General features: G+C 40.5%; 1 protein-coding gene across 3 annotated transcripts in view; it reads right to left on the bottom strand.

Annotated features, from left to right (window-relative positions):
* GLI3 (GLI family zinc finger 3) overlaps positions 1 to 13,620 on the bottom strand; it is a 210,545-nt gene that overhangs the window by 92,983 nt on the left and 103,942 nt on the right. For all 3 annotated transcript variants that reach the window (XM_018075744.1, XM_018075746.1, XM_018075745.1), the window contains one exon: positions 5,141 to 5,246. In XM_018075744.1, coding sequence (XP_017931233.1) covers positions 5,141 to 5,246 — 106 coding nt within the window. The remainder of the gene's footprint in view (positions 1 to 5,140; positions 5,247 to 13,620) is intronic.

Consider the following 13,620-nt stretch of genomic DNA (forward strand, 5'->3'; position numbering starts at 1 on the left):
TTCCTTTCCTTTCCTTTCCTTTCCTTTCCTTTCCTTTCCTTTCCTTTCCTTTCCTTTCCTTTCCTTTCCTTTCCTTTCCTTTCCTTTCCTTTCCTCTCCTCCCCTTCCCCTTCCTTTCCTTTCCTGAAATTTCCTGACATTTCCTGAAATTTCCAAACCTTCCCAAACCTTCCCTTCCCAAACCTTCCCTTCCCAAACCTTCCCAAACCTTCCCCTTCCTCTTTCCCTTTCTCTTTCCCTTTCTTTTTCACCCTTGTGTAACTGATTCGCGTATAAATTAGATACAAAATAACATATCTAAGAATCGGACTCTCTTTTTATCAACTTGAAGGTCACTTGAAAGCAAAACACATGCTTTGGTTTAGTACTGGAGCATTGACAAAGCTCAAAGTATCTGTTCAAGGCATTCCTGTTAGGCTCATGAAGAATTACCTGCACTTGCATCATTTCACGGTGTAAGACCGCCAAACTCCAGTGCCACTAGTCTCAATCAACAGTTAGGAAAAAGCAGATCTTGTATTATCATTGATCCTAGGAAGCTACAATACACCAGCTTTACCTTAATTTCCTCCTTGTGAGGGCAGCCCCCACAAGTGTATGGGTATTATCAGGACACCTTCCCTTATGTTTACCTGCTCACGCTTCCTTACCTGCAATACAGAGCTAAGGTAAAATGGGATGGCAACAGGAAGAGACGGAGACCAAATGGATTCATGATGCATCTTGTAGTACCTTCAGTCCTGAAACTTTAACTTCCTACTGGCCTCCTGCAACACCTGCCTTAACCACTCTGAGACGTACACAGGCCATTACCCTGGAGCCATTCCTGATTTTGCCACCTGACTGATGTCCCCTGCCTCATCTCTGCAGGACTGCATTTCCTTCACAGCCACGGTAACCGTGCCTGGAAATATCAGGAGAGGTCACCTTCAAATGCTCTCCAATCCAACTTTGAAATTAAGCAGATTGGGACCAACCTATTAATGCAACTTGGTTAAAGCACGAGAATAAATGAATGACCAAGAATGGTAGGTTCCTAAATTGTGGGATTTAAGTCCACCAGTAGAAGTTTGCCTCTGCCTTAGGTGCTTTTTTTGTTAATATAAGAAATGAAAACTCTAATCCTGGCTAAATCAGATTTTAAAAGTTGTGGGATTATAAAATTATTTACAACTGCATTGTCATAAAAATAGACAAGACATCCTTATTCTTTCTTGGCTCACTGCCTACAACTTTCATTCCAACAAAGACAACGTCAACAAAGACATCAAGTAACTGGAAAAGTTAGCCAATAATAAATTGTGATTTGGTTCTTGAGGAGTAAGAAAAATAGCACAGTCAGAGCACTAATTTCAAATAAACACCCTCATTAGCAGCATGATTTTGACTGACTGCACACCAACCACAGAAGATATCACACTCTAATGGATGACCTAGCAAATGTCAAGGACCAAAACTTAGTTGAGCTTCAGCTCCTGCTTTAGTACCAGACTTTAGAAATCAATTTTGAAAATTAGGAAAGACTAGACAAAAACAGCAACTAAAAGCAAAGCAAGGAGTGGGATTACTAAAGCTATGCTTCTGGTGCTTTCCTTTAATCATCTGATGTTTATCAAGTAATTTAACTTGCTAGTTCAATGGAAAGCAGCAAAACGGAATTACAATTTACTGGATTTATTTTTTTTTAAACTAAGATTCATGCCTGGAATTTGAAAAAAAAATGGAAACACAAGCTCCAGCTTTGATTTTGCTATTCATACACTGCCACTGAAGAACAACTTAAGTTTCATACATCTTCTCTGAAGTATAATCAAAGATGTACTGTAGAAATTCCAGGATAACTACACAGTCCTAACAAACAGGTTTTGGTAACACGAAGTGACACATTTCAGTACATATTCATAAGGGTTCGGGGTTATTATTGGGCTGTAATTGCAGTTGTTCTAACACCTAATAAGCCATGGCTGGAAAAACAAAGGCAGGTTAATTTGTGATTTCCTCTACTCATTCAGAGGCAAATTAAGTGTCAAACAGCTAATACAGAACATATTTCATTTTATGAGATTTTAATTTAATTCTGCACCATATCGTTGATGCCTTAATGTAGGGTGGTTTATCTAAGAGGAAGAGCAATTTATAAACCTCTTTCAATTGAAATCTTTAATGATAGGATACGATAGCATAATTACAGCAATGCCTGCTAGTCCTACTATACATAAGCATCTGTCAGCAATTCCATCATAAACATAAACCCTTACTTTAGGGGTTTATAACTCAAATTATAAAAATTGGCTCCAGGCTGAAATTTGGGATAAAACAGTTCTGACCATCAGCAATTAAACTATAAGAAATATATATATAAATACATATACCTTTTTTAGAGCTGCAAGTACATAAGAGCCCTGTAACAACTCTAAAATTCCTCCTTTCTTTTTTCTTTTTCACTTGGGCATTGTTCAAAATTATGGGCAGACACTGTAGTTATCATTCAGATGAGGCCCTCTTCACATTCTTCTGCACTTGTTTTATACCTAAACTAATTCCACTAAGGTTTGACAAGGCTCTGGAACATATTTCTAGAAGCTTGGATAAGTGGAATCATGCCAACTTTTTGTCTTTTTTTTTTAATTTATATTACATACACACTTTTGAGAGTATTGTGAAGCTGAGGAGAAAACCACTCATACAATGAAGTCATTGATGAAGCTGTGGGTAAACATTTGCATCCTGACTGGTGTTCTTGCTATTTTTTCTAAGAATTCTCAAATACCTTCTCAATCCAGTTCTTACTTCGGGTTTTTTTCCTTCTTTTTTTATAACGGCTGCTAGGATAGCAGTTCAAGTAGTGGCTCCAAACGATCCCAGGTGATCCTAAATGAGATCATTCCTAAGTGATACTCATACCAGGCTCAGTAAAACTTGCAAGAAAACCACTGGGTACCTAGCTCATATATATATACACTAAAACATACTCCTGAAAACTGCAGAAGCATGACAAACCTCAACATCCAAAAAGAAGCTGTTGGAGTCCAACCAATTTTTTTTTACGTTGCTTAATTGCCTATTTATATTTAATTACACCAACCACAACAGCTCCAAGGGTCCACTACAGCTCATCATTCCAACGGTGACACAAACCAAATGAGCAGAAGAATTAACAGATGTTAAAGGAAAAGTAAATGGCCAGTATGAACAAAATTTTAAGCTTAAAGCTTGGGCTGATATCAGAGTGTATTTCTAAAGCAGCTGCCTGTCGTCATATCACATCACACTAAGAAATCCTCATCTCTAACAAGCCTCTGCAGGGCCTCTCACACAGCGGGGTATCTTTCCATAGAAGAAGCATCAATTTTGGGTTCAGAGAGGACTACCCCTGAATGCCAGGTATGAAACAGGTTTTTCCAACATCTTTTGGGGCTCTTACAGAAACCCTGGAACCAACAGCAGAACCAACAGCAGTGTAGGCTGCTAGTCCCAGTTTCCCACTGTCACCCAAAGTCTATCCACCCAGAAGCCCTGGCTGTGGACAGGGGGTGTCATGGATGTGTCATGCTATGGACTGGGTTCATGGGACTGAGGCTTCAGGGATGGCTCAGGTCAGCAAACACAGCCTGAGTCCCACATGGCACAGGATTCCTGAAGCCTCTTTGAAGGCTCGCAGGCAGTACCTGGGTCTTGGATAGTTGTCTGCTGATGCAGGTTAAAACCCTTCCCGGGGCTCCTTTCCCCATTTGCCTCACAACAGAGAAAGCCAAATTCCCCACTAACTTCATAATGAGCAGGATCATCTGCCCCAGCTCCCAAAAACATCCAGGCAGAATATTGACTGCAATGCAAAATCTAGGATGATCCTGTAATGACCCTCTCTGAGCCTGCTGCCTTCAGCTTACAACAGTTTTTAGCAGCAAATTTAGGCATGTGTTTATTTTATGATGTGGTTGATTGTGGTGTAAATGGTGATGCATCAGAGGAACCCTAAGGAATAAATCACGAATTTATCTACTCTCTCTTTCTATAAATACCCACTTTTCCTCTAATGCCCGAGAAGACTGCAACACAGATTTATTACTTACCTCCAGGCAAATTTGCTCTGAAATTACAATTCAGTAATAGAAGACTGACCCAAAAAAACTGTTAGTAAAATATTGTGTGTGTACTTGGGCATGTAGTTAGGATTGTTAATATCAATTAATTCTGCTCACAGAGGAGGACTTGTTTTAAAACAACTTCATTTTTCTTCTGCATATATGTAATTACACAGCTGTAACTAATAGCCATGGCAAAGCAATCTGCCATCTAAACAACTAGCATTATTCTTCAAAGTATTACTTGTTCTTTTCTTCTTCTAGTTTCTCAGTATGAGAGGTGATTATTAGATATGATTAAATATATACATCAAGCCTTTTAGCGAAGTACCAAGCCTTGCTTTTCGGCTCCATTTTTAATGGTATATTATAGCAGTTTTCTGGACAAAACAACTGGTTTATCCTGCAATGCTGATATCCGTCTCCCCATACAGGGTAAGATAATATTTATTTCTACAGGATTTCACCACCACCACCCTTTTCTAATGCATGTTATCACTGGTATTCATTTCTTTTATCTTTGTGTAAACCATGTGCTCTATCACATTTGCCATTTTGTTTGGGTGACATTCCCATCAATCAACCAATTGCCTGTATGCACACACAACAGGGACTATGAAAATTTACCAAAAATTTCATTATGGTTCATAGCAGTCACAAGGAAAAAAAAAACAACCTTTGGCATGAGAGGAAATTTTAGCTATGAAGAATACCAAGCTTAATACAGACATATTAAAATACATGTTTGTCTGGCTGTATTTCACAGGGCTGAACACCTTTTAAATTAGTATTTATAGAATTACATAACACAAATAAACATCAGCAAAACACATAGGTAACACTTGCCAGCCACCTATCATAACAAGAATTCCTCAAGTACCAGCATGGGTTTTGCTTCATGAACAGATAACCTTGATGCTTTCCAAAAGTAAATCTCACTCTCTGGCAAGACTAGAAAAGTGTTCCAGGTGCATGGTTTCAACCACTGCAAAGGTTCCTTCTTTGAGGCAGCAGAATCAAGGGGAAATACACAATGAATATCACTGAATACTCACACATGCAGAGGAGGAATGGGAGATGGTTCATAATGGTAGCGTCCCTCATGATGTCTTGCATCAATTGGCACAGGAGGGTGGAATGCTGGAAAGAGGTGAGGCGGATCTGGAAAAAAAAAAGCAACGTTTCCAGACCTGAGAATCTCCAACGACTCTTTAAAAACAACATTCATAAAGAGAGAACAGATATTGAAAAGCACATGTTAACAGTACAACGATTTGTGGGTCACAATCTCCTTCCCTGATGCTGTCAGTCAGTCTGTTGGAGAGAAGATCTTGGCCCACAGTGTTTGCATGAATATGTATTTACTAATTTTAATATTCTCTTTTTATAGCTTAAATGGAAAGGGATGTAAAGAAAGTCTTTAATAAATAATTATGTGCCCATATGTGAAGTGTCAGATCAAAAGGACCATCAAGGCTTTCATAAGCATTCCTGATTTATTTTTTATTAAAACAAGAAAAAAAATCATCCCGGGACGAAAAGCCTAAGCAGAGAATACAATACAATAAAAAAAGTATATCCTCAGAGATGTACACACAACAACAGATGTTCATACAACAGAAAGCCAAACTGAAGTGACATGCTGAGAAATATAAGTAAAACTGGAGTAAATCAGACAATGATGTTAAAAGGGAAATGCAACTGGGAAAGACCATATTGGAGATGTTTAACTGCACCACACCAGTGGCCAAACATGTAGGAATGTGCACAAGGACAGGGAGACTCATTTCATGCACAGCTCTTAAAAGGAAGGATGCTTTTTTTGTCCCTATGGCTCGAGACCCAGGGACTCATGGCTGCAGTAAGCCCCCCTGCTCTATCTCCTCCAAAGTTTTCACAGGATGGGGGATTTTGCAGCTGTCAGGACTCCTGTTCCCCACTGTTTCCAGAGAGCCTCAGAGACAAGGCTTACAAAAGGGGGAATGTGGCTCTGATGCCCCCATGGGCTCTGCCCTGAAGGGCCAAGCACATGCCCGCCCTCCGCAGTGCTTCTGCAGCTGGATTGCTTCCCAGCTTCGGAGGGCACAATGCACACAGACCAGAGCTCTCCTCCGCAGCACACCGGTGCAATTTGTGTGCCTCAAGATGCTGCTCACTGCTGCCTCCCAAATGCTCAAAATTCAAGTGAGGTGCTAAGCATCTCTAGCAGCATGAAACAAACTGATCCTGCACAATTATTACCCAATTACCACTTTGGATGAAGTCATGTGTTTATCCAACACCAAAAGCTGAGAAGTACAGACATTAGGTCATGTCATGGATTTACTAAAATGCTTCTATAAAGAAAGAAAACCTTAATTATGCCCTGGCAGTAAAACTGAGCCTATTTCAGTTTTGCCCACTGACTCTTGAAGGTATGTTTTCTTTATATGTCCTGCCCTTCCTATTCAGGAAAATGTAAACCTCCTCTTAGATTACATTATTTGTGAAAGCATTTCCCTGGTGCCAGCTAGAGATGGTTAAAACAAATAATTTTTCCTTATGGTGTTTGTAAAAAGCTGAGTTGGTTTACTATTATGTTTTGAAGTTAGAGAACAACTACAGGAACAAACCTCATTGCCCTAAGGGAGTAAACACAGGGGATGAAGGGTAAATCATGTTATTTCTGAGGAAATATTCCCAGTATTTCAAGAAAATCTGGAAACACCTGACAAAGCCTGTCCCGTTTCATGGCTTGATTTTGTGAAACACCACAGTTCATTTCTGCCATTTACTGACTCAGGGCTTAGGCACCGTAAATGAAAAACAATTGTGGCTTATGATGTAAACAGGAAGCTCAAACTCATGGTAGCTTTAATTCTGGTTCTGCTGTACCAACTGGACCTTGGCATGCAACCTATTACAAGCTTTATTCCCCAAGACGAGCACTCATGGGAGTAAAAACCGGGTCACAGATGACTAGGAATACACTGTCACTGTCTATGGGGTAGCTGCTTGCTGCCACCTCCTGAAACACATTCCTCAACATACGCCAAGGTGAAGGGGAAAAGGAGCATGAGAAGTATGTTTTAGCACATCTCCCTGCCTGCCCTCTTCCCTGCTTTGCTGGTATTTGACTACAACATTGTAAGCCTAAGGGAGAAGGTTTAAAAGCAGGTGTCTGGTATTTTACTATACAAATCTAGCACCATTTTTTCAGCAAAAAGGAATTCACTTGCAACCTCATAGATGCACAAGTAAATCTTTCTCTGCCCTATATGTCTCAAGAGAGTGAGTCTGGGAAGCACAGGTAAATCCACAGAGACTTTCTTATCCACACACGTCAGACAGGATGTAGTTCACCTGGCCAAAACAAGCAATCCCACTCAGGGTGCCAAGCCTCCACTGTCCCATCCTCACCCAGCCTGAGCACATACCCATTAAAATCAGTTCCAGTAATTAGTAGTGAAACACCATTTGAACCCTACCGAATGTAAAATCTACCTTCCTCTATCTGGGAAATGGAAACTCAGAATTAAACAATCCAAAAAGGGTATTCTCCTTTGTGGGGCCTGTGCAGAGCACCAACAAGTTGTATTTACACATGGGCTATAAATCTCGAAGAACATCTTTCTGAGTCCTCTCACATTAAGCTCTTTTGTATATCTGGGTTGCTTCTTGTTTGTAGTTTCCATCTGGGAAACAGCCGTACTCCATCATGGCAGAGGGACCTGTCTCCATCAGCAGGAGTAGAGCTGCATATCAAACCCAACATAATTATCCATCTCACAGTTTATTATTTACACATGAGCAATGCAGCTGGTGAACATCATAACTCAAGTGTATGTATAGTAAGTTACTACATTGTAGCCATCTCCTGTTGCAACCCTTAAGAAAAACCACATGATGACTTTTCCAAAGTCAGGCTAAAACTGCTGAAGTAGAATGAAGTGCCACTAAACCTGGCTACCTCCTATTTATCATACAATTTCCTGACTGATGGTTCCACAAACCACCTGCTAAGTGCTGTGTACTCTACTGTCAGCAGGCTAACATGCTAAATGAGAGACAAGGGAGAATAATGTACAGAACTACAGAACTGGTGGAGTCAATTTTACGGATGAAATTCAAATTCTCCTGTGTTTGGGTCAGCCCTCAGCACAAAAGTAGCTTGTACATTCTACATGCTTGGGGGCCCAAAACCCCTCCACTTTGAAAAGCATTGAATATTTATATGGAAAGACTCTTAGATCAAACACAGAGCTGCCAAAGCACCCATCGTCCAGGGTTTCACTTGGAACCTACTTGAAACTGCATAAAAATGTAATCGGTTGACGTGTATTTATATGGAAATACATAATAAGGAGTTTAGAAAGCAGTAACTGAGGCTGTAGCCAGTTTCACATTGCTTTTTCATCTCCCATCCAGTAACTATTTCATTAAAGGCACCATCAGAATATTAAAGGCGCTTCTGCCACAATTATTTATGCTGTAGCTGAGTAAAGAATGAGACTACTCAGGCTAGAACTGAATCTGAACCTATCTGACTCCTGGTCATTTGTGTGAGATGCTCTACCTATCTAGAAAGCTCAGTGTAAAAGACAAGATACCTGCTCTGACTATGCTTTTATGTTTCTCATTTAAACTACGAGGAACAAAACTCTTACCCTTAGCAAAAACTGTTACCGTCACCAAAATAAATCAACAAAATATGACTTCCTCTTCTGTTAGGGAAATTATTTATTATCTTCATAAAAATTCTGGGTAAGATGCAAACTACCACAGTATATGCCAGGCAGTTTTCTTACAAACAGCCAAATGCAACTGTGAATTCCTGGACCAATTATATCCTTGCAGAGACTCCCTGACGTAAGTGTACAGTACGTAAGCAGATACTGCCTGTGTATTTGCAGCCCTTAGTTCCAATTCATTAGAAGTACCTGATTCTGTGCTTAAATTCCATTATTTTCAAGAACTTGTAAGGACATGCTAAGGCACTGGAAATACACTTGAACACGTTCCTCGTGCATTACTGAATTTGCTAGCTGTTGCCTCCTCCTGAATTCTCTGCTGCCTACCACTGCAAGCTTCCTTCAGATGCTCTCCTGTCTCTTGCACAGCTAGCAGGGTCTCCTTAAAACAAAATGGGAGACACAACTGCCTGAAGTGCTACAGACTCATCAGTTTATCACTGTGAGATTTTCTGGAAAATACATCAATTTATGCTGACTTTTTGTTGTGTAAAACGTGCCTTTTTATTTCTGCTTCAAGAACCATTCTTGCTTCCTTAAAGCAGTGAATAGGATCATCTCTCTCAAATTACAATCATTCCCATACTGTAAAAAAGAAGACATTTGTTCTCTGAAAGAGAACTTGTTCGCTGAAAATTGACAACCTAAGTCTCTGCTGCAGCATTGAGGTGAAGAAACTGGGAAAAAGGACAGGTGTATATGGTCCTTGCTGCTGAACAGCAAACCTGAACTGAAATCTGATGAGATGTAGCTGTCAGCAGCAATTCACAGTGAGACTTGGCGGGAAGAAGGACAATGCCAGCTGGCTCAAAGGTGCTGTGCAACAACTTGAGACAATGGCAGAGGGGTTAGGCTGCTACAAAGTTCACTGAAGTTCATCATAACTTTTCTGTACACTCTGTAGTCTCTCAAATAAGCCTTACTTACTTAGGGGATCACTACATTTGGAAAGTTCAGCTGTGGTGATAATGTTAGTAAAACACTGTGCCCTCAGCTAGCTGACTTGCTCAAGCACCTTGTGATTCCTGCCAAACCCTTGAGGGAGACACTGCTGAAATGACAGGCTGCATTTTGCAGCACATAAGAAAACATGTGCTACTGTACAAAACTCCTGCATTGGCTTGAATGTGCCCAGTATGGCCCCGATATATCTGCACCTGTGTTGTGAGGTCAGGGCCAAGAAAACATAGGACTCAAGCCCAACACAGGAAGCCCTTGTTATGTTTCAGCACATTTGTCCTTAGGACGATCAGCTCCCCAAATTACATGTCAGAGTTGAGCCAGGTGCAAAATTCTATCTTAGATATAACCTCACGTGAGGTGAAATCCCCTTCCCACTTAAATCCATCACAATCTTGATGCTGAACTTGGCAGTACCAAGCTTTCATACCAGATGTAACAGATACAGTATCAGGCAAAATATAGCCTCTCTGTTAATGTCTTTTCAATATGCAGAACAGTTTTGAAGAGTTTGCCAGAAAATTTCTACACTTCCTTTGGTTTACAAGCTGATCACCAGATGAGAATTTTCTAATATTCAGCTTTGCAGAATCCCTAAGGGCACCACTGTTTCTTCACGTACTTTTGCTTCAACTGATCTGAACTTAATGGTATTGCCAGGTTTTATGGTAAGAATTAGGTTCATAGTTGCCAAGCAAAGATCTTATTTTGGATTTCTGTTTAATTACAGTTTGCATTAGAGCTCAATAAGAGCACATGTTGTCTCTGGGGTTTTTTTTAGTTCTCTTTCAAAAAGGGGTGATTTATGTTTTCTATGTATGCTTATACAGAGGCTTTAATCAGGAAGAAAAAATGACTGAGCCACAGCCACACGTTAATGCACGCACTTAACTTTGTGCACTTTGAAGAGTCTCCCTGTGGTGACTGGGGTTGCTGCTTAAGTGTGGCTGTTTCCCATCTGAAGCACTGCTTATTTTCAGGCTGATCCACTGCTGTGCTACAGCCAGTTATCTCAGGAGGCTTTTCCGTGTGTCTGAGTGCGCATGCACGCACACGCTTCCAATGTGACTTCCAGTCCTGTTGATATGGACACGACTAACTCACTATCTGACTTCACAGAGAAGGGGATTTTAAACAGGAAAAAGAAGTAGTCATGGCAAAACTGGGGAAAAACAGACAAATAAGTGTATAAAGCCAAGAAATGGACAGAAGGAGACTGAGGAAAAATAACTTCCAATGGGCAAGTCCTCTCCATTTCAGTAACACAAAATGTTAATTGTGATAACATACAGTAGATTTAACACATTGAGAGAAAAGACAATTTTCCATCAGATCACATCCCTTTCATGTGTCTGTGTGTATTAATGATGATCAGACTTCCCCTCCCTACCTTCTGTTTGTGCTCACAGATCTTAAAAATAAACCACGGGGGTTCCAGGCCAAACCTCACAAACTGAGCACTGAGCTCCAGCTCTGCGCCTCTTGTTATGGCTGAAAAATAAGTTCTACCTTTGCAAAAACAAAAATTAAGACTTCAGAACATCTTAGATTCCTGCCATCCATTTTAACACTTTTCAGTTTGTAAACTTAAACACCTTGTGGGAACATGGTTTATTGTTTTTAGTAATTCTGCAACAACCAGTATGCCAAACACTTGAAGGAAGAGCAGTTATCGTTATGCTGGAATAAAAGTGGTTGGAAATTATTTCACCAGCTGGCACTGAGAGGTGTTTTAATATGCCAAATTTCTTGCAGGTATTGGCTAAATAACTGCTGGATTGATTTCAGTTTAAACACTTTATTATTCCTCCCAGTCACTGCAACTCTGTCTGAGCAGCAGGACTGCCTTCAGGAATATTAACTAAACTTCCTCAACTCCATTCAACTGACTCCAGTGCTCCCTGCCATTTGCCCATCTGGAAAAAAAAATAAAACCCAACCCAAAAAAATGTGGTAAGAGACAGACTTGTAGGGTAATAAATATATTGCATGTACAGAACACCTTGGACAGAAAAGTCTCCAATTCTTTAAGAATATAATTTGTGATTCATCATAGCCCAGTGATTTACAAATGACTGTTTCCACCGGGATGGATGCACTGGTAAGTGAAGGAAGGACTCCCTGTGGTGCCCTGATTGCGCTGTTATGAACTTGCCTGGGGAGTGGGGTGGGCACAGCACTGCTGCCCCACAACCCTCCTGGGACATACATTTTCTGAGCAGGAAAGCCAAAGCACACCATCAGCACAATTTGCCCAAGAACAAACAGTGGATTGGTAGAAATGCATCAGGAATATCCTGCCTTCTAGCCAAAAACCACTGCCTGCTTCATCCCATAAGCAACCTTAGAAAACCTTCATGAACAGGAGTGCAAGTGGATATAGACGGCATCTGTACACTGGCCCATGCTTTCAGGAAAAGAGGATGATGATGAGACATCTTAGCCTCATCATCCTGTTAAGTGGAGGTATAACTGTTTCATCTAATGCAGCTGGTTCCCGGTACAGCACAGCTCATCCTTTTCACAACCTCTGGATCACATGCAGCAATTCTTAACAAACTTAATAATGTGATCTCTGTAAGAAAATGAAAAAATGTCCTCTGCTAGAAAGCTGACAAAAGAAATCCCTCCCTCCCCTACCTCCAAAGGACTCTGGAGCTAAAAAATAATTCAGCTTCTGCCTTGCAACGCGTTTGCTGTTTTGCTGTTCCTCCCCCAACTTCTCATGCTACCATGCGTCAGTGCAGCCTCCACCACCCATAAATCCAGCCCTGAGAATTATAAGAACCAAAATGAGCATCCATGTTTAACTCTCAAGAACCCCATACAAGTGGTTTTACCCAGATGCTCTGGAATGCTTCCCACCATTGATTACACATGTGTATGAAGGATCAAATCCTCAACATTTCCTCCTCTGCGTGCAGTAAGTAACTGGATGCAAAACCACAATATATACACAAATATTTTGTACCTATCTACCAGGTTCATACCCATTTCTGTAACACACAGCAAATTCCAGTGGTTGAAGGTGAGCTACAAAGTGGAAACTGAGGAAATGAAAAGATTACAAAAAAAATAAATCTTGATCCACACTGAAGAGAACTAAAGAAGAAATCTCACAGTGAGGCTCTCAGCTCTAAAGAACTTCTAAGCAGAAGTTTAACATGGGCTTCCTGAACAGTGGGAATGAGGTGCATCAGGGAACAACATTCCCTGTGGCTCAACACAGCTCAAGGAACACATATGAATGCCCTGCTATCAGCTGCACATATTTACTCAGCAATGACAAATATCCGTAAGATGCAAAGGTAAATGTGGCTAAGGAGAGGCAACAGAAAGCTAGAAACCGGGGGAAAAAATCTAGAAATATCCATGTATTGCTACTGATTTGATGTGGGAACAAATAAAGACAAGTTGGGTAATTCAACAAGCTTTGGTGACATTCTTAGAAGTTCATAAAGCAGCAGCGTGAGTCAGTCTGCAAACATGGTTTGTTTAAACAACACTTTCGAGACTTGTGCGCTCTTCTGTGCACCAGAATCAAGCTTAAAAGCTATTTGAAAGGCCAAACCTCAAACAGTTGGGTATTAGTATAGCATGATGAAAATCACTGTAGCTAAACAGACTTCCAGCAGCTGAAGGTCTGGATCACAGGGTGAAAGACTTGGAGACAGGTTATACTTAGCAGCTCTGATGAGTATTTTATGGCATGATAGGAATTAGAGAGGAAAATGTGTAATTAGATCAATTATGTCTATATTTAGATATTAAAACAGTTCAGATTCTATGGGATGCACAATCAGATGAACACTCAGAGATTTCTTTTTCCCTGCTGTTCAACTTGA

This window comes from Manacus vitellinus, unplaced genomic scaffold (assembly GCF_001715985.3).
Source record: "Manacus vitellinus isolate BGI_N305 unplaced genomic scaffold, ASM171598v3 scaffold_3_pilon, whole genome shotgun sequence".
In the NCBI taxonomy this organism is placed as follows: Eukaryota; Metazoa; Chordata; class Aves; order Passeriformes; family Pipridae; genus Manacus; species Manacus vitellinus.